The following is a 22390-nucleotide window of genomic DNA, read 5'->3' as shown; positions in this document are numbered from 1 at the left end:
ACAGACAGCAACATATTGTAGTACTCACCTTAAAGCTCCAGTAGTTCGGCTGTTGCTGAAGGGAGAGAAAGGGGGAGGAAGAGAGAGAGATAAAGTTACATTTCCACATTTTCCAAGCATTACTGCTCCCGAACTGTCTTGAAAGTCACCTACAGTATGTTTCAGAGACAGAGGAGGAAAGAAGAGAGAGCGCTCTGCTTCGCTGCAATAAGAAGATTCAAACCGAGAAGCACAGCTTGAAACAGACACACTCCAGCTGACCTCAGCTGTGACGCAGGTCAAACCAACAGCAGGTACAGTGCAGACAGATACCCTCTGCTTTCCCTCAAAGGGAGAGATTTGCACCGCAGGGGCCTAGTGCTTATGAACACTAGGAAACAAACCAGGAAACTGGCATCTTGATTTATTGTCCCAGCGCTATGGAACATGGCTTTCAGTGTCATTAGGTGACTTCGCACTGTTGTGTGCCACAAAGAGACATGGACTGTTAATGTTCGAATACAAACTGACAAGAATTCTGTATTATTTGTTTATACCATGCAAGTGTGCACCCCCATGTTGCACAGGTGGTAAGCTATGCAGCCCCACATCTCTTTTCTGGATGGTACAAGGACACAAACACATTCCAGTCAATTGGTCATTTCTGGCGCAGCAGTATACAAGGAAAAAAGGCGTTCAAAGTAGCTCTGCCATACACATGCCTACAAACAAAAGGATGATCAATTACTTTATCTAAATATTTTATAAGACAGTCTAGACTTCATGATAACTCAAAGCAGTACAGTCAGAAGCACTCTACTGCAAGCACCTTGCAGACAGATTCTGATACAGAAACGCACGCTCCTGCACATCTGTTTGTATTCATATTCTTTTACAGAAAGATCTGTCTGGCCACTGTGGCTCAAACTGGTGTCTCGGTATGATGTATATTTAAATTGTACCATCATATGATTCATTTAGTCAGTTCATTCATCATATTATTAAGTGAAGCACATTTGAACTGAGCATTTGAATGCTGTTACTGCAATATTATTGCATCCCTCTATTGTATTTAGTTTGTGCTGCTGCTTTCTGCATCGTATTTGTCAACATCTATACTGTAGGTTGACCCGAGATAAAGGCATCTCCTGTCCAAATGTGGTTCTGCCCAGAGCTGAGCAGGTGCCATCCCAGACTGACAATGTGCCTGCAACATCATTCATAACACAGCAAGGGCGATGAAGACACAGTGCACCAATAGGTCCCATCCCCCTGAGGTTTGTACAAAAAATAATATGGAACAGGGAAAGATAAATCTAATATCAGGGGCTCATAGTAGGATATTCAAACCCTCAAGTGGGTATTCAAACCCCATGACCTGAGTCTAAAATGACAACTACAGAAAACGTACACAATCAATTCTGTACGCAGACACCTCAGAGCCAGCTCTTAACCACACTACAATGATGGGATAGGATTTACTGGGCCTTTTATTTTCCAAAATCAGATGTCTTATAGAAATTGTCGCCTGCAAGGCAGCTTTATGTTCACTATTTCTTCTGTTCCCACTCCACTGACTCAGCATTATTTCATGAAAATGCCAGGGGGTAGTTCTCAGCACTCCATTACATACTGTAGGTGAATGCAGAATCCAGTACTGCACTGTTAAACCGCAATCTTCATGTTTCCCAGAAACTGTTGTAACAAGAACAAAGAACAGTGCACTCAAAACATGCTGCTGCTCTGCCAAGGGTATCAGAAAAGAGGTTAACAATACGATCTGCTTCAATGGCACTAACATAGAGCCAGTCTTCGAGGCTGTACTGGGTTAGTGTGTCACTGTGGGCACAACAAGTACAGTCAGTGCTCAGAATTAGTCACAGCACCCTACACTGTTGACAGCTGGTTGCCTGTTAAGACGCTGTTATGCATGGTCGGTGTATGCGTGTATTATTTACCGTCCTATTGTCTGACCAGCCCATAGCTCATGCAATTTTTTTACATATTGCATACATTACGTGCTACATACTGTATTAACTGCCCACTATACGAGATCTTTAAAATAGAGCTGTATGTTCATATTGTATGTGCAGACTAATTCAGCAATGATACAGTACCTTACTAGTAATTAAGCTATTCCTTAGAACTGGAGATTGCATATAACAACAGCAAGACTGTCCAGGGTACATGCTTTGGTTTCCTTTCTCATTGCATGTGGTGTTGTTTTGCAAGCACATTACACAATGTTTAATATACAGTAAGATGTGAACAAGTGTCATGTGTCTAAATATGTAACACATACAGGTACGTGTCTGGGTGACTCTGTGACTTTGCCTCTGTGGTTTCCAGTCTGAGCAGGAGGCGGTGTCTCAGTGTAATGTGTCATCAGGGTTTGTTTACTATTAAGGCTTCATTCAGGAGGGAAAGTTGCCTCCAGCTTTCACAACATGTGCTCGGTTCAGGAAATCAACAGATCAACATCTGTTCCCCACAACACCTGGAAAGTGTTTCTCTTTACTGGCCTCTGCTGTGTGTGTTTATTTTCAGAGCACTTTAGCCCCTCTTTGCACTTCCCAGTGTAAACAAACACTGTCACTTCTCATTCTCCTTCCCGAGTCACACACCTCTCCACATGTCCCTCCCGATGCCTCAGCTCTGTTTACAAGGACAAACGACCTCTCTCTTCCACAGCATTTGACACGTGAAGAGCCACCCTTCCAGTACCTCGGCTGCAATTCAATGTCAGCGCTGACTGCATCCCTGAAAACCAGGCGGCATCCTTATATCTGCCTCTGCTGGACTTGCAGAACAAAGCACAGACTCTGTCCAAAAAGCCACACTGCCCCAGCAGCGCATCAGTTCGCATTCTAAGATCACGAAGCTGCCCTCTCTTCTTTCTGCAACCAGTTACCTCAAGCCCCCTTTCTCAAGCCTGTACGATAACAACACACCATCATCCCCACTGCTCCCCGGCTCCATCCAAACAAACAAACAAACACATGACAAGGGGCAGAAGGGTAAGTGTCCCAGCCTTGCACAGCCACCCCAGGCAGTCTCAGCAGCGAGCCTCCTTCGCCGACTGCTCATTCCTGGTGCTGGATGTCGCCGCTGGAACTGACAGATCGCTGCTGTGCTTGTGCATCCTGACATGCATTACAAGCAGCCCCCCCCAGTCCCCACCTCTTTACACACACACACAGACACCGAAGAGCCGCATGCTCTGCGATCCCTGCACTGCACAGTACAGCGCACCACACTCGTCCGCTGTGCAGGTCTGCCCAACGACAACAACAGTCGCCACAACACAAAAAGCAATTAGAGGATGCACTACTCGCTTAAGGTAGCCCGGTGTCAGCTCACCTGTGAAGCACCTGCGCCTGGCCTTCCTGGTAGCGCTTCCACCTTTAGCCCAGGCTGTGAGGCTGTCAGTCAGGTGCAGTGTGTCCTCATATCACACTGACCCCCTTTCACCCTGCTTTGGTCTCTTTTTCTCACAGTGCCAGGTTATTTGTTTAAAAAAACAGACTTTTTAATTCCCTCATTGATTAATGAATGGACCACATCAGCGGTAATTAATTAACTCGCTGACAGAGTCGTTTTTTCGCTCCCCAGACCCCTCCCCTGACTGCCCCCTGCTCCGCCGACCCTCCTGCCTCTCCATTCCTTCGTTTCGCGGGTGTTCACAGCAGCTTAATGCTTCTGAATTCCTGCAGTTGCAGCTGTCCCCTCTCTGCCAGCTTCTGTTGTTTCAAGACACGGTGTCTCTTTGCTCCCTCTCCTGCTCTCGTCTATCTTTTTCTCCCCCCCTCCTCTCTCTATCCCTCCCTCTCTCTAGCCTGACCTTTGCAATGTGATATCATTGCTTTCCTTATAAGGGACGGGGTTGTCGTGGTAACCATGGACTCCACCTGTTTCTATCTCTCTCTCCTGCTGCTCTCAGCTTTTGTGTGGTGATGGTGGCTTCTGTACAGTACACACAGAGAGAGACAGAAGGGGAGGGAGAGGGACTACAGTATTGTATGAGGTCACACGGGATGTTTGAAAAGGCAGGAGCACAGCAAATGAGAGAGGAAGGGAATGACATCCTGGTTTATGCATCCCTAGATTCCACAAATCTATATAAATATTACCCCCCAAACTGGTGAAACCTGTCTGAAACGGATAAGCTCTTTCAGTCCACTTTTTTTACACAGACGTCATCAATGCCGCCATCTCTGCTTCTGCAGAGCACACAGTGGAAACACAGACTGAGGATATAGGGGAGGAAGAGGCAGAATGCAGGAAAATAGAGACAGAGAAAGAAGTGGAGAAAAAATGTCGGGACAGAGCAAAGAAAGAAGGAATTCAATATGACCCTGGGAGAGAAGCTGGGTGTTTACCCTGACTGGGTCCCCTCTCACCCTACACAGGGTTTGTTTGTATTTTTCCTCTGTCATTTTCCACAGTAAACCCTCCACATCCCTCATAAGGACGATTTCAAACCATACCTGTCAACCCCTAGACCCTCTTAACCTACACTAGAAGATACACCCCTATCAGCATTAGTAGGCAAACCAGTCTCCAGATCAAACAACTGACTCACAGCAGTTTGGTACAGACTGTTTCCTGTGCCTAGAGTTAGCTCAATATTTGATTGCTATATTTCATACGAAAGCCTGTTGATACACTTAAAAGACTGCTCATAGAAATGATATGCATTGCATGAGTCAATCCTAAATGTGCAAGGGAGACTAATGTGCTTTAAGTAATATTTCTGATTAGAATTTGTTCACTTTCAATGGATGCCTTGTCTTGTTTTTAACAATCAGTGGGCCAATGTCCATGATTTAAGAAGTGGCATATTGTCCAGTAAGTTTATTTACTATATAGCAGTCAGTTAAACCTATAGTTTAACTATCTCAAAATTGAAGATCAGTTGATCATTAGTATTTCCTAGTATTTTTTTCTTCTTCTCCCAGGCAGGAGTTGTGCTCCTTTAGTACCACTCAGCTTAATGCCAATAGTTACTGATGTTTGCACACCAGATATCGGGGAATACCAGTATTTTTCAAAGATGTGGTCAGCTAGTTTCTACACAATTGCCGTGTGCTGTGCTTAGAATGACGGCACCCAGCAAACACAAAGTTGACTGAAGACAGTGAGATCAAGTCAGATCCCTCTACCGCAACTCTGGGTAGTATTACAGATACAGACCCCTTCACTACCCAATACCATCACAATCCGTTTCCTGACTGATCAACAGAAGGAATATTTATCTGCCACCTACTCCACTGGTCTAGCTGCTTCGTGGTTTTCTGGATCTGAGCAGAATGGCAGCCCTGATCAACTGGTACAGGTGCTTGCTTGAATGCAGGTTGAGCTCCATGATTCAGGAGTCGTGGGTTCGAGCCTGGGTTATGTCAGTCACTGGCCGCCTGGGACAGGGATTCTCCCAAGTGGCAGAGCCCAGTTGGCCGAGTAGGAATATTCAGACAGGACGTCTTGGCTCTCAGTAATACTGGGGCCCCCGAGACCTCCCAGGCACTTGCAAGGCGTGCAGTGCTGGCTGTGAGGGACGGCACCTCTCTGCCTGCGAGGGGCTGTGGTCCTGCAACGTGTGGCTCACAAATGGGCACGTTGGAGGAAGCCGCATGTCCTCGCTCCCCCCTGTGTGAGGCTGCAGGGTTCACAGCCACAGGCAAAGGTCCTCACAGACTTTCCGCCAGTTTGGAACGACCGCGATTAGCGATTCCAAAAAGTGGACCGGTATAACAATCACAAAAATGAATGACGGAGCTGATTTCAGTCCAGTCTGAAAGGACAGCTGGTTCAGTTGGAAACTCTGGAGTGAAACGTACTGAGATCCCTTATTTGCATGAAAGCTTATCTGAATACCCACTGAGAGAAAATGCCCCCCCTTTCAGTATCCAGCACATGAACAATGTATGGTACATTCATGGTATGTGGGGGAAAAAAAAGTGTTCACAAAAAAGAAATACCTGTTACTTTGTCTTTTTATGTGAACAATTATTTTCCTTTTTCCCCATGTATCAGTCAAATGAATGAGCATTTGGAGTTATGGCAAATGTATTTCTGATTTCCAAAAAACAGTTGACATTTATTTAGCACTTTTACAATCAGAATCAATAATCAGAGAACTGCATGACAAAGCTCTAAAGTGAATCAGTCTCCACCTTCCAACAAATGTATATCTGGGTTTTGTTTCATCCAGGCCCATAATTAATTAAAGTATCGGGATTTAGTATTAATGGGCCAAATGCACGAGCTGTGCCAGGTATTTATTTAAACACTGATGACTCAGGGCCGTGGTGGCCAAGCTCAGTCCCAGAGATTCACAGGCCCACAGTGCTGCTAGTCATCTTTAACTCCCCGTTTGTTAGAGACCAGCAAAATGGAAACTCAGATGAGACAAAAACCAGAAGCTGCCCAAGGCTCTTCAGCTCTAAGCAGCCAGGAATCATTCTCAGCACTGGCTTACTGATCTGCCAGGCCTGAGATGGCCAACTCCACGCCTCAGGATTTAGTTTGGTGACTTAATCCTGGAGAGACTACAGTCTGTCAGGGTTTACAGGTTATGTATAGCCCTCCATGAGTGAAAAAGTCCTTAAGGACTGAATGAAAAATAGAAGACACACTGGCTCCCCAGGACCGGGAGTGAATATCAGTGATTTAACTAATCAGTCTTGAGGGATACTGAAGCACTGATGAGAAGCAGAATAACCTGCTTCACTGAGGATCTCACAGGCCACCTCTGATTTACAGTTACTTATCAATCCCACTGGACTGTCCGATGCCCAGGAACGGGGTTAGCCAATACTGATGTATTAAAAGGCCTGTCACCAGCTCCTGCTGCTGGGTGGGGAGTCTTTACCTGCTCTCGGACACGGTCAGGCTGCCCCCTCATGCTGCCGTGGGAGGGGGAGGGAGAGGGGGGATGCTGAGGGGGGTACTTGTTCTTCAGATGGTCCATGAAGGCGTCTCGCTTGCGCTCCATGTCAGCCTTCTGCAGCCCGGTGAGGGCCTCCAGGCTCTGGGCAGCGATAACAGTGTGCCTGCGCTCAGAGGTGTGCACCAGCCCCACGTTGGAGAAGCGCCGCGTGCCGTTCCCCAGCGTGCGGTACTCCCGGGGGTACTCCACGTCGTCCGTCGAGATCATGTGACCTCCGCTGCGCTCGGGATCTGAAGGGAGCGGGGAGAGAGGGGCGAGGGGCACAGACAGGCACGCAGTCGCAGAGAGAGACGCACAGGGAGAGCGGGACAGACAGAGACAGAGCAGAGCAGGGAGCACTGTTAGATACGCAGCCCCCACAGCAAGGAGCCAGTGCCCCGCCTTCATGAATCCATCGTTTCAGACAACAAAAGGTGCTTCAGTAACACATCAAAGAAACTAAAAAACAAAAGCTTTCATTTTTTATTAATTTAAATGCAGGGTTTTACACTTTTATTGTTTTATTTTGAAGCACAAATAATTGCTTTTAGTGGACTATGGTATTTCAGTTTTCAGTTCATTAGGACAACTTACTTTTTTTTCCAGTGAATACTTTTATTCCAGAGGACGTAAGTAAATAGCTAACATATTTCATTAAATTTCCTTTATGGCCTAAAGTGCAATTAGTAGGACTCCAGTCTTTTTTACAACAGAGAATTAAGTGAATTAATTTCAGCCTTGAGACATGTCTAGGCCACTGTCTAGGTGGCCTTTTATCACATTTCCAGACTACTTTGAAAGCAGACTACATGGCCTTGAATTAAAGGGTAGCAGTTACCTTAACACTGGAGACCACTGTGCTTTGTGTATGAGAACATCATGTAATTATAATGGAATCTGCTGTTTCAGTTACCTTGCTTTGGAAAACAGGCCCCAGTGTCCGCTAGAAGAAAAACATGCTCAAAGTTAGTCTTCTTGTGACTGCAAAGAGTGAAGACTTAGAGTGTATTAATGAAGAGCTTAACATAAGGTCATGGTTTGATTGCCTTGGTTATGTTTTTCCTAGAATAAATTTATAAATGTTTTTCATAGAATAAATTTAAGGCAACTTTCAATCCTTTTTTAGATTTTAAATGAAATGGAGGTAAATATTGGGTGAAGCCCAAGCCTGGTCAATAGATTTCTAACACATTTCCAATATATACATGAATATTCTTTGTAATGTATCCAACTAAATTGCAAACTAGATATTGCCAGTGCATGATTTTTTTGTTCTGTTCAAAAACATTATAAATGAACAACTCTAATGAACTTGATGTGGATGATAAACACATTAGTTTCTTTGAGCATCACTGAAGCACATCTCTGAAACAGAGCCCGTGTGCACTAAATGGAGTAAAACTACACGCACTCCAAAAGCCCAACTGTGTTTTAGAGTTCGGTGTGCACTGTAGCTCCCATATCTTGGATACATCTAAACTGTTCAGCCTGGAACCAGAAACCAGACAGATTGGTGTTTTTTCAGTTCCAGCTATCAAAAATGGGGCCAGCATAAATTTATTACTGAGAGTAAAGCCTTGCATCTCTGCCTGTAAAAGCAATAAGGGCATCTGCATTTGTTCAGTGCCCATAGCTCTTTGCCAGTGCATCTCCTGGTGAATGCTGGGTGAATGGCATTCTGTCAATATAAGCAGGATAATGAAATACCGACAAGCAACACGGTACTAGTTGTAGGATCCTACAAGCCAGCTGGAGCCCTCCCACCTTCTGCATCTCTTCATGTGGTTTGTGGTCCCTTGTTTCACTAACCATTATCAGCCAGGGCAACTCTGCTGTCCAGAGCCAGTTCAGCAAAAGGGTGTTCCTGACAATTTCACTCACCACAAACAACTATACAGTGTCTTTGGAAGAATCTTCGTTTATCATCTGCTGGCCAAATTAGGGTAAGATGTGGAATGTCTACATTATATTGTAACTGAACGTACTGCATGATCTGTCATGTAGTCTATACTATAGAAGCTCACATGAAGAAGCTAAGAGCAGGCAGGGACCTGATGTTGCCATAGTTTGCACAGAATACTGAACCTCAGCAGGCAACCGCCTCCACTGACACTGAGCCATGCTATTTGCTGTGGTGACATTCTCTGTCCAACACTCAAGCATGCCACTGTCACACAAGCACCCAACACACTCACATGGCATGCTGTCCATGTAAATGCCTGGGTGAAAATGTGCAATGTGGGGCTAGGCTCAAGGATTCTCCCTGCCACCCAAGGGAACACTCAGAACCCACATCGGGACAGTGACAGCCTGACGCCCACGGCGCCGGCACCACTAGCTCAGCCAACACAGAACAGACTGAAAGCATGTCAAAGTTCCACGCCACAGTCTTCAGTAGAGGGAAAGAGAATTGTGAAAAGCCTTAAGGAGACTATCTGTCACAATGTGTTGTGTGCTGCTGTACCCAAGGCTCAGAGATTCTCAGTTAGAATCCAGAGAAATGAGGAATTTCATAAAATCTGTTTCTCCTGTGCTAAAGACTGTCAAGGCAGCTCTTTGTCAGAATCGATGTGCATTCATTATGGAATAAGACTGGTCCTTGCATTGAAGAATTTGTTAAGGATTCATAAGCATCTGGTTTTGATTTCAGACTCTTCAAAAAAATAAAAAACAGTTCTAATCTAAAGACCTTCAATACTGAATATCTTAAGAAGTATTAACAAAGCCAGACATTATAGTTAACATGAACTACCTGTATACTAGCTATCTCACTTTGAAAAGAGCTATGAAAAATCTCCACAAATTTTCCCTGCTTCCCTGTGTTTTGAGCCATCAAATGCAGTCCTGCTATGTTAGTATTACAGCAGCTTTGGCAGTTCTCTTGAATTAAAAAAAAAGAAACATGATCTTTGTGCAAATTATGGCCACACTGGGTCCCTGGTGACATGTGATGTGTGAGCAAGAAAAAAAGGCAGCAGACGACCTGCAATAGAGACCCCCCTTCCCACAGACATATTGGGATACAAACAAGTTCACTCATCAGAGCTGGTCACAGAACCCAACTTCTGTCATTGTAAAAAAAAAACACTTCATTTAAAATTATCCATACACATTTTTACATACATCATATATGGCATTACTCAGGCATTGCTGTAAATTATGGAAGACATTTTTCATGTTCATTTTTGCTATACATTGTTATCATGCACAGAGTGAGACTTTGGGAATCAGCAGTGCAGTGAGGTGGAGACACATGGACATGGTGAGATGGGAATGGGTGTGGCAGACCTACACACCTTCTAATCACGGACAACAATCTGTTCAACAGGGAGCCAATGAAAAGGGACTGGAACTGGGAAACGACACTGCAAAACTACTTGACGTCACCTACCTAATTTCTAGACAAACAGACAGGCAGGCAAGCAGACAGGTAAGGCAGAAAAGCAGGCAGGCAGACAACTCGACTCTGAAGACAATGGAAATCCAACTCATCTAGACAGCAGAGGGGAAGAGTTCACGCCAGATGCATTTATCCCATAGAACAAGCTCAGCTTTGAGACAGTCTACTGATGAGAAATCCAATTTCTTTTTTCTAAAATTCTGATCAGCTGATTCCTTTTATTTGGACCTGCTGTAGGTTTGTTTGGCTTACTGTTTCCACTCCTTCTCTTTTAAATCTTAGGTCTCGAGCAATCTATCAAACTGCTAAGTAAGCGGTTAACAAACTAAGACTTTATACATTAACCCATAGTACAGCTCCAGATGCCTTCATGCAGGGCTCAACGTTTGCCATGAACTGTACTGTAGGAGGTGTTACTGCAGAAACATCCATCCCTTCTGTAAAGCAGAACACATGCATGACAGTAACTCCAAACAATCCATCAGGAAATCACCATTACAGCAGAGGAAAGGCAGTGTAATAAAGGAGTTAGCAACGAATACGGTGACACAACCTTTGTATCTAGCACTCGACAGGACCAGTGAGTCTAACTGCACATCACCACTAGATTCCCAAGACCAAGAATTTTAAGATGAGAGCTGTCCTGTCTCACAAATTCACATCTCTGTTGCAACACAACTCCTGCCTGACAGCAACCACAGCGTAGTCCTGCACTTTGCCAGGATGTGATCTGCAGGGTTTGGTACAACTGCCAGACATCCCTCACAGTGGGCTGGACAGACTTCACTCTCTCACTCACACATTCATAGTGACCTGGGCTTTCCCACAAGTTACACTGTGTGTGTCTGTAAACTGTCCCCTTCAGGCGCGTGCACGCGCCCTGTGATGGACTTGCAAGCCATGCAGGGTGTAGCCCTGCCTCGCAGCCTATGCAACTGGGACAGGTTCTGTAGACCCGTACCAGGACTGCTTACTGATAATAGATTAACTACAAATTAAATACTTTATTGAATATACAGTCTTATTGTGTTCAGAAAAGTGAAGCAAATATTGTGCTGCAGAAAATGCTTTATGAGCAACAACCTGTTTCTTTAAAGTATTTGATCATTCATTCTGCAGAGTGCTGTTAAGAGGCTACACCCAAGTACTTCTGGATTTGACCTAAGTAGTAAATAAATACTAACCAGAGCTCCAGTGACTTCTCTATAAACTCAGAAATAAGATGCAGTCTTGGCTGGAGTTTATGACCATGTCAGCAGACTGGAGCTCTGTTTAACGTAATAAATTGCTGGGGACGCCAGGTTAAATCCAGCAAGTTCCCAGGACTCTTAGTGAATGCTGACACAACATATAAGTTAATATATTATACCTGTGTCAGTTGCAGTGAGTTTATTGTACATAAGCAAACTTTTTCTCTCCTTTCATTGGCTTCGCTTCCTTCCTTCGAGACAAAACTGCAAATTCCGAAGAGTGTTCACAATTTCAACCTGTTGGTTAATTTTGTTTTATATTGTTCGCTCATCATCATCATCTATCGTACTGTTGACACCATTGTGTAATAATCGCTAACATACTGCAGCCCTCAATTCAAGCTTTCAATTCAGACTTCATTTCATGAAATGCATGGCACATGTTGCTCTGAAATACCATATAAAAAAAGCGATAGCCTAAACATGTCATTCCAAATACGCCGCAAAACTCGTTTGCCATTTGGGAGATGGATCTGTGTTTGGAGCGCACCTTTAAGGAAAGGTCAAAGACAAGTCAAAAACAGAATGTGAAAGTGAAAAAGCCTGAGTGTAATGCACAGTAATTTAAAAATGAGGCCATTCCAGTAGCTGATCTACAAGTCACACATCCCAAAGGCAACAGTCAGCGATCACTGTGAACACCTTGTGCTCAGAGGGTGTCAAGTTGAACAGACTCCACTGTGTTTCTTCTTCCTCTTTAGTACCATCAATACCATGTCCCAACAGTGGCCCTACAGCTGACAACACTGTATAAAACAGGCCCTTTTAGTAGATATCTTCCATTTGCTCCACATCTCCTTCTAAGAGAAAAGTATATATACTGTATATACTGCTTCTGCATTCCCTATGATCACTAGTGTGTAACTGAAGAACAACAGAAAGCAACTAGGTACAATAAACCATCATGTCAACATAATACCCACTTCATTGCTACACATTAAATCTGAACAAAGAATCCCAGAGAAGGCATTCATCCCTGAAGTGATCCGATTGCCTGGTTCTCTAATTAATTTGAATGCAAGTAACCCCCCCCCCCCCCCATCACCCCTTCCCTCCCCCCGCCTGCACACTCCTGTTCTCCACTGCAGTGAGACCTCTCTGTAAGAATTCAAATCAGACACAATTACCACGGTCTGTAATTAATGCCTAACGTGGAGGGGAAAAAACTAGCATTTCAAGCTCAAACCAGGACTTCAGTAACAGAACTTGGCAGTTGCTGTTTTTTTAAGTATTTTATTTTTACAACCATTTTACTTGGGAAATAAGCAGGGTGGCCAATCTCCCAGCACTTCCACTTGCTGAAAGTTACTTCCTGCTGCCTTAGTGCCATTATACTGACACCAAGCTGTGTAATGGGTTATTAACAAAAGGAGAATTAATATATCTCCCATTGGGTTCTGTCTTTTCTCTACAGGTAAAATACTACAACGTGCCACAAGCCTGAAACCCTGCCTTTGGTCACTATATTATTCACCATACACAGTGCTCCACGGTACAATACGCACAGAACACAAAAGCAGATAGGATGAATTTTCACAGCGGCAGCCTTCAGTATTAAGAAGATGAAAATCGGGATACCTTGTTGCTAATTAAACTCTTCATTCTGATGATGTTCGTTGGATGTGGTGCAGAAGAAACATATCAGACTTGAAGGGCACAAATGGACAAAACAAACCTCTCTTGCCTGGCTGGAGGTTGGATTTTTTTGTTCCTGCGATGGCTGTATCCACAGCTGTAGCTCCTTGGCAGCCTCTGTAAGGCCAATCAGCACACATAGGAGATAACAGTTGAAGCACAGCCCAGTAGGAGGCGAACTCGTTCAGTATCTTCAAAGCCAGCCCCTGTGGGGCAGTGAGGAGCGCTGTGCTGTTTGATCCCCTACAGGGGATGGTGCCTTACAAGGTCTGCCCATCAACACTCTGCACCAGATGCAGAAAGAGACAGGGCTGGTAGAGAACTGCCCAAAGTCACTGATTATTAACCAGAGTCCCTCCGTGTGATGTACTGCACGGTCTGCAGAGCACACACACAATGGGTAAGAGTGCACATGGAGGCACTGTTTCCAGGACAGCGTGTGAGCCCAGGGTTGCTGCAATGCATGATGGAATGAGAGCTGGTTTAATTATTTATGCACGCAAAATAAATCAGGGACACCTGCAACGTTCTTGTGATACCAGATTGTGGTGATAGTGGGGGGGCAGGGAGGGGCGGGTGCTGGTGGCAGGACAAAAATAACGCAGAAGCAGGGGAGGAGTGGAGGAGTGGAGGAGTGAGAGAGAAAGGCACCAGAGGAAGGCAGAACAGAGAGGATGGAGCGATGGTAAGAAAGAGGCGAGATGAAATACAGTGTGTTACTTTAAGTAATATTCCAGGGCAGTGAAAGAACGGGGTCTGAATTAATACTGACATGTATATACCCTCTCAACACAAGAAGCAGTAAATATTCACGACATCGCATAGGAGGCAGGGCTGGCAACCTGCTGTGCCAGACTGACGTTCTCCGGGTCTACAGCACTTCTCTTGATATTGGGGCGGCTCACATCATCAGCACCTCTCGCACAATTACGCATTCTGTTTATGTCAGCTTTTTGCATTTGGATCTGCCAGTTATACTCCTTTTTCCATCACCACCACCCAGCCCTCACTGGTAAAAACTCGTGCTCCGTAGGAGAATGGGGACGAGGCGAGATCGTTCACGCGGTCCAGTGAAGAGGGCAGCTTCAGAGCCGCTTGCTTCCTCCTCACACTGTGAGACCTACAGGGGTCGTGCTGGAGGCACTGACCCAGGAGGGGATTAAAGAACTGCTGTCTGGCAAAACTGCGCGCTCACAGGACAGGTCAGAGACATCCCCGCTGTACAGCAAGCCCTCCCAAAGCCAGTGCCTTTCCCATTTTTATGCACTTGCGGAATTTCAGTCACAGGTGGTTAATGAGATAAGCCAGACTCAAAGGCTCTGTATTTCCTTGTGCCCCGTCACTCTTGCCCTGTTGAAAGACTCTTTCAGCTTGTGCTCCGTGCCCTGTTGTTTAAGTCCTTGCAAGCGTCTGAAAAGATGTCTCCCTTCCGACAGGGGGGGAACACCAGCGGACGCTCGCTGGCACCATGTGGCCTTCCAAGACACATGAGCTGACTGGGGACTAGCAGCGTTGCCGAGTTTCACTCTTTCCCATTCAGCAGAGTGGAGTATCCTCCAATGGCACCGTGTGCTGAAACAGTTAAGATGGTGAATAAGAACGCAGCCGGAACCAGGGACAAAACCACAAAGAAAATGCATAAGAGGAAATCAGAACATGAAGTGGGGAAAGCAGAGGACAGAGATGGCAGTTAGCGGGCAAACTGAAGCCAGCTGCACCTTCTCGTTCACAATTATCATAGTGTAATTAAAATGGAAATGAGACTGCGAATTTCAGTTTCGGCTACTGGTGGAACTGATGTTTTTCCCTCCCCACACCCAAGACTTTGAAATTTCGGATGTGAAAACGAGCAAATATTATTTGACTTTTACCTGCTTAAATAAAGAGCTGACTAAGACGGCACTTCAATTCCCCCACCAGCTAATGTTGTCACCGCAGGTCCCACTGGCGCTGTAGTTCCATAGTTACTACTTTGTAATTACAAGTTGCAGCTACTCAAGCACTTATGCAGAGCTCTGCTCTAAGCTTTACAGCTAAAGACACAGATAAATACCTGGTGAAAAGCTTCAGGGGAGACCTGACGTGTAAAGACTCAGAATGAGCACATGGAGCGATTGTAGGAATGGATAATTCTGCAAATCTTCAAAGAGACTAACGAAAGACACTCAGCTGCAGGGCCCAGCTGAGGCAGCTAAATCTGCTTAGCAGTGACAGAAGATGGGGTTAGCGCAGACATAACTGAAGCTCCTACAATAGGAACACAGATGAGAGACCGAAAACCCAAGCACCATTGAAGAGAGGCACAGTGAGAGACGTTTTCCACCTGCTTCTCCCACTATGACCTTTAACCCTGCTCCCCAGGCAACCTGCTCTGTTCTCCGTGTCTGCAAACCTGCAAAGCCCTCACGGTCTATTCGGTAACTGATTTGGAGATCTGGCAAGATCTCAGCCATACAGTGGGAAACCATGACACCGCAGAGTTAATGTATAATGAAAGTGTGGCAAAGGTGCAAAAATACCATGTGTCCTTTAGCAACCTCTCCCAAGGGTGCTACCCTAGCCTCTGAGCAACGACTCGACTTCACTCCTAGCTTTGTCTATGTCAATCACAACACCGGCGGTTAATTACATCCAGCTAAAATCACAGGGTATGTCCCCATTGTAACTTATCCCTGTGGTTGTCACACAGTTTGGCATGGGCTTCTTTTAACACAATTGAACTCTTTCTGCTTTTGTGCTGAAGTTCTCTGACATGGTTCAGGAGATTCTCATCCAACTACAACAGACTGAGAACTTTGGCGATTCATCACAACACACATAGCTCCTCACGTTTCTCACCTAAAGCAGACTCTGCTTCGGCAGAAATAGATCAGGCTTATTTTTCAGCAGATGCTGTGTGCTTAATGTGCAGAGTGGCTGTCCTTTTGCTTTCTTCTTGCTTTGTAAAACCCGACAGGGAAATGTGTTTGCACAAAGGCAAGGACACACATGGCTGGATATTTGCATGCAGAGATGCACAGGGGGAAAGGATTTTGACAAGAATCATGGAGTCACAGAAAAACACACAACCTCAGACACATGGGTACTGTAGGTACACCCTCAAGGGTTGATGAATGTGGAGAAGGAAACTCACATTGGGGTAATAATTCCCCTACATCACACAGACTCTTCCTTTTTAAACAACAGCAACCACATGCATCAACAACTGACAATCACCTCCCTAGCCTTCTCTCTTTCTGCACCATGCGGTGTTAATTAGAGATCCACACCTGCCAGCAATCACCCAAGCATGCAGCTTTCTCTCTTTTAATGAGAGCCCTGAGCCCACATAGGCTTGTGCCAGCCTGCCTACTGCCAGTCTCCTCACAGCCTTGCACAAGTGAACACTCACACATACACACACTCATACAAACACACCTCTACGTGCATGCGCACCATATGTCATTCAGACTCCCAGGATCAGGCTACCTGATTGTGAAACTATCAAGCAAACACCAACTACAAATGCAACTACCGCCATCACGGGTACAGTGGGACAGAGAAATACTCAGGATGAGAGCACACAGATGTGAACACACACATTGACAGCCACCTTTACGACGACACAGTGACAACATTCCCAGGGTCACGCCTACACAGACATGACGACTGACAGTGTTTTTGAAGTACAGACACACGCCCACAAACACACCCACTCAAGCTGCCAGTGTGATGCACTCGACTGCTCAGAGACACATTAGGAGGCTCAAAATACTCACACTGGTAGACAAAACAACACAGTCACCCCTTGCTTCCTCTCGCACACACAAACCCAAACTGAAGACAGCACACCCCGCACTGGGCACGGCTGCACACATGCACAAGTGGTCAGGAAATCATACTGAGTCTTAATTAATGAATTATGAATAAAAACGTAGTTTTGTTCGTTTACTGAGAATTGTTATACTGTATAGATTTTATCTGAGAACAGTCATAGTCAATTAAACCTTCTTTTTCAGGTAGATCAGACCTGATTCTGGTGTTGTAGCATTTCAAAAATAGCATAAGTAACTCTTTAATATCAAATGTGAAATCACAAAAACAGTAAACCCAGTAAACAGTAAAACAGAAAATTATACTGCCACCCAAAACTAAATGGAAACCTAATTCCAAAGACCATGCTGAAGTCTTAAAGTGAGCAATGTCCCACTGTGTGGTCTCTAACACAGATTAATGGGTTTGACTGACACATGCCAAATAAGAATGAATCAGGGTCCACAGCCTGGAAGACAACTTCTAAAGAGTGAAACAAATAAAAATAATACCTGAACACAAAACCACGCATTTTCGTGGATAACTATTGATCTATTCTGGCCAAACAAACAAGGTGCTCCTTTACATGCAGCTGTTTAATTACCCTCAGAAATAAAATCATTAACTGTGCTGGGTACACTGCAAATAAATTAACTTCATGACAGGCAGGCAGAAAGCCTGAGTTACAGGAGGGTTCTTGGGATGGCTCCTCAAAATGATTGTTAAGCCAACAAAAAGACTGGCACCAGCATGCAGAGAGAGGAGCTATCAGGAGGAGACAACATGTCACCTTTAGCATGGTGCATACAGCACAGCTTTCTTAACAAAGGGAGGCTCTGAAATCATGGCAGCCAGTCAATCAAAACTGGCAAATTAAACAGCTCTAATTTTGTTAGCAGGATCAGGACATGGTGCTCAGTATTGACTGACTGACTGATGAACTGAGTAGATGCATTTCAGTGGTTGGGTTTGATTCTAATAAATGTGAGAGAGGAGATATGAACAGACCCCCCCTCTCCTGCATTGCCAGGGATGGTTCAGCCAGGGAACTGCTGCGGAGGGGTACGAGACAGAGGCGCTTCAGGAAGTTCCGGGTGCAATACGTATTGTAGATATGCAGGCAAGTGGAAGTGTGCGAGATGAGAGGATCTAACCTTCCTCCCATGTTTTTATTGGAACTTTGTTATAATGTAATAAACCGAGTACATCTTTTATGCATGTGCAAAGCTGAAGGCTGTACAAAATTATCATGCATGACTGCATATGTAAAATTATGCACGAGGTATCAGGAACTTTCACCATTAGACAGGACACAAAGTCCTAACAGTCTCTGCCTGACTAGAACTGATCGCTGCATTGACACCAGAAATTCATCTTCTGGACACATTGTACTTTGAGAATTAAACTGCACATTTTAGCCAGTAGGCCCCCCTACCCAGACTCTGGTAGCAGTGCATGTACCACAGCATGCACCTTATGAGTACATATTGCTTAGTACAGCAACTACAATGCACATATCCCTTACAGACATCCTTACAGCCCCAACCAGAGGAGAGAGAGAAAGGCAGTAGAGGTCAGAGAGTGAAAAAAGAACTGCAGCAATGATTGTATTAAAGTGTTGCATCCTCCCACCTCATCACCAAGGACAGGACTACAGTATGTGAAGACCTACAAGGTAGGGTTGAGGGTAATGATTTTTTCAGTTATCGATTATCACCCGTACATTCTCAAAGTCATCACAATTATCGGAAAAATACAGCCCTCGAAATATCTTCAGAGTACACTGATTTCAACATTCAACAGAGCAGAGCTGAAGGGGGAGGCTTCTGTCAAAGTCTGACAAAGCTGAAATTAAAAATTTAGCTAGTTTTAAAAGAAACAGCACATGGAGATCTAAACCCACTTCGTCTTTCAGCACCAAGATGTGATTGCATATTCATGATAGGGAGACATCCATAATAAAAGCAAGTGAGCACGAGCAAGAGAGAAGGGGCAGGATTATAAATCTTATTGCAATTAGTAGAGTCATTTATGCTGCTGAACCTCAGGAAAGAAGCAGATTAAGAATGTCTAGAGCAAGTTCTGCTAATTCAAAGGTGAAAAAGTGGCACTCAATCACTGTAAGTGCAAGGTTATTATAATTATTTCAGTTCCACTTTTTTCAGGCTTAAGTATCATTACAGCTGATATCACAGACTGTTATTATTGGTCACAGTGGAGGACGTGCAGAACGAGCATGTAGTGGTGATTATGTCGAAGCACGTACTGCTGGATTATTTTGTCTTTCCATTCATGCTGGTGGTCAAGGTCTGGTCAAGTCCTGCAAGTGACCAGTTTTCAGCTCTGGACAGACAGAGAGGAGCAAGTCTAGGATGAGCCTGTTAACCTTAGTGTTCATGCTTCTGGGTATATCAGATCATGCTTCATGCCATAACTGCGAACAGGTATCATTGCAAAGGCAAAGTTTCATTTTCTAACTGGGAAACAGCAAAGATATTTCTTTACAAAATCTCACAAGATGGAATCATCAACATTTGATCAGCACCCTGCTACAAACCTTGTGCCAGCATTGAGGAGAACGAGGACTAGGGACGCTCTCCGCTAACGTGTCAATGGTCCAGCCACTCACCAGTCAACACGCTGGAGAGTTCCTGTAGCACCGACTGGATGGGCAAGGCGTGGTTCCCTGATGACACCTGCAAGTCTCTGGTGCAAGCCCTCGCTGACTCAAGTTCACCCAAATCCTAGTGGGGTGGCCCTGCCAATCGTGAGATGCACCTGAGGAATCTCAAAAGGCACAGCCCAGCCTAGAAACAATAACCGCTGGGCCTGACGTGTGCTTCAAGGAAGCACCTTTCCTGGCTAAGCCAATCTGGAGACCATCACACAAATCTGGCATCACACAAACTCTAACCATTAGAAAAGTTTCTCTAATTCTTGAATAAAAACCAAATATTGTGCCTTACAGATGACAGTGGGTAAGAAGTTGTCCAAAGGGTTAAGTTACATGATCGGACTGCATGAGCATTCTATGATTTTGCAGGCTAAGCAACCTCAGACACATAAAATGATGGTGATTAGCACTTCAAACTACATAACAGCTGCTGGCAAGGGCCCTGTCAGTGGGGGAGAGAGTTCAGAAGAAAGCAGGTTTGTCAAAGGAGAGAGCAGAGGCCTCGGTTCAGACAAAGCACGTGTGGCCAGCCTTTGCAAAATACAAAAATGTTAATTAAAATCCTTTAGTTAGAAAATAAGAATATCATCAGCAAAATTACATTTTAATTAACAGAAGAAAAATGATAATATATTTATATTAATATACTGTAATTGCTTTAAAAGAAAATGTTTTATTTCTTATAGAGAGGAAATATGGACTAGCAGTGTCTAGCGTTATACCTGCAACTTAATTATTTTCAAACTAATTGCCTGTGGAAACTAAATAAAAAACTTTATCATTGACTATAAAAGAACATTTATTTTCCATTCTTCAAATAATTGAAGAGCGTTTTCAGCTCAAATTAATTAAAAAATAATTAAAATAAAAATGCAAAATGATAATAATAATTGAACAATCATTTTATACATTTGGTGATGTGCTTGGACAAGACAGTCAAGTTAAAGATAAAACTCAATTTCCAGAAGCAATACACAAATATGAATTAATAATTTCCGACTTCAGCACTCATTACAAAGTTTGTAAAAATATTATCTGCATTCTCGTGTTGTTTCTTATTGCTGCACATTTTATTATGCAGGTTGACGCTGGGTTGTTGTACTTCAAGTACTTCTACAAAGTACTTCTTCATAGTGCTGAAATAATAAATTAGCGTGAAAGAATAGAAACATCAGTCAATAAGGCCACAAAAAAAGACTAATTAAAAGCAAAATCGAAGGGATTCAACCCGCTTCTTCATTTCAGCTTGTCGTTTTCACAATTTAGATGAATGTGCAGGGAGGAGAAGCAATTTCATCTGGTGCTCGACTGGAAAGATGGAAGAGTGTGAGATTGATCGCACAGGTGAGGCACAAGCGAAAGACTTCAGAAACAGAGTTCGGAATCTGACGAGACACCACCGTATTTCCCCCTTCATTTAAAGACATTGAAAAACAGCAGAACAGCCAGGAGAGATCCTAAACACCCACTGAAATAACGGCTTTAGAGCTGAAGGGGTCGTGACACACAGGTGTGTCTCTCAGTGCAGACCTCAAGGGAGAGCGCAGCACAGACACACACAGTGCCTGGTGGCCCCGGGTGGAACTGCCTCACTCTTGATCTCTCCTGAGATCTTTTTGCTAAATTAGCAGCTTCAGGTGTGAAAAGAAATCGCAACTCTTAAGGAGTGGTAGCTGAGGAGCAAAGTGTTACCTAAGCACAGGACAGGAATACCACAAAACCTCTCAGCACATTCAGGTACAGCAGGCTGGGCTTCAACCCTTCCTCCCCAGTATCAACTACAACAACAATTCAGGGCATCACTGGGAGAGGTGCGCGGAATATGGATTATAATTCTATCGACAAAACACTTCTCCTTTAAACCCTGGAAACTTTTCCTTACTCTAAACCACAGGCTTTTTTTAATGTGCATCTTAATGAAAATAAAAACACAAACATTTGAAGGCAAATCCCACTACTATCTACTGCATGGACTAAGGTGGCCTGTACTCAACATTCCTGCTTGCAGCCATGCTTCAGAATTATTATGAATGTAAATAGTACCAAGGGACTACAAACACCTAATCTGTAACTAGCGGTTTAGTGCCAGTTTATTCAGATGGGCTTGGCAGAGTTATTTTTTTAAAGGTACCATGCTAAAGCAGCGCCCTCACCTGGAACCCATAACCCTCCAGTCTGGAATTCAGAGCTCAGACCACTGCTGCACACTGCCACCTGGTGGTGGGTCCCAGGATCACGTGAGAGCTGACACCTGCTGAGAGGCATGAACACAGCGTTCGGACATCACTGGGCACGCAGTGGATTTTTGGAGGTCACAGATGACTGACAGAAACACTAAATCCATCCGTCCATTTTCAAACATCCAATTCAGGGTCGAAGGGAAGCCGAAGCCTAGCCTAGCAAGCAACAGGTGCAAGGCAGGTTACACCCTGGCCAGGGCACCACGGCACACACAGACAAGGACAGGAACACGCTCACACCAGGACCATTTTTCCCAGGAGCCAATAAACCTACAAGTATGTCTTTGGACTGTGGGCAGAAACCAGGGCACCCAGAGTAAACCCATGTGAACATGGGGAGAACATCCAAACTCCACACAGATAAAACCCCATGACCAGAATTGAACCCAGGGCCCCAGCGCTACAAGACAGCAATGCTACCCACTGCGCCACCGTGCCACCTGAAATACAAAATGAAGGATCATATCAAATAACCAAAGTGTTATGTTGCCC

The 22390-nt window shown here is 44.5% G+C and overlaps 1 protein-coding gene across 6 annotated transcripts in view; it reads right to left on the bottom strand.

The window, feature by feature from the left end:
* srcin1a (SRC kinase signaling inhibitor 1a) overlaps positions 1-22390 on the bottom strand; it is a 133869-nt gene that overhangs the window by 60420 nt on the left and 51059 nt on the right. For all 6 annotated transcript variants that reach the window (XM_088623087.1, XM_088623086.1, XM_088623085.1 and 3 more), the window contains exons 2-4: positions 7821-7850; positions 6851-7158; positions 29-55 (exon numbers count right to left, since the gene is read on the bottom strand). In XM_088623087.1, the coding sequence (XP_088479213.1) occupies positions 29-55; positions 6851-7158; positions 7821-7850 (365 nt within the window). The remainder of the gene's footprint in view (positions 1-28; positions 56-6850; positions 7159-7820; positions 7851-22390) is intronic.

The sequence above is a fragment of the Lepisosteus platostomus genome, chromosome 28 (genome assembly GCF_059453375.1).
Source record: "Lepisosteus platostomus isolate fLepPlt1 chromosome 28, fLepPlt1.hap1, whole genome shotgun sequence".
NCBI classification, from domain to species: Eukaryota; Metazoa; Chordata; class Actinopteri; order Semionotiformes; family Lepisosteidae; genus Lepisosteus; species Lepisosteus platostomus.
This window is presented reverse-complemented; position numbering and strand designations above follow the sequence as displayed.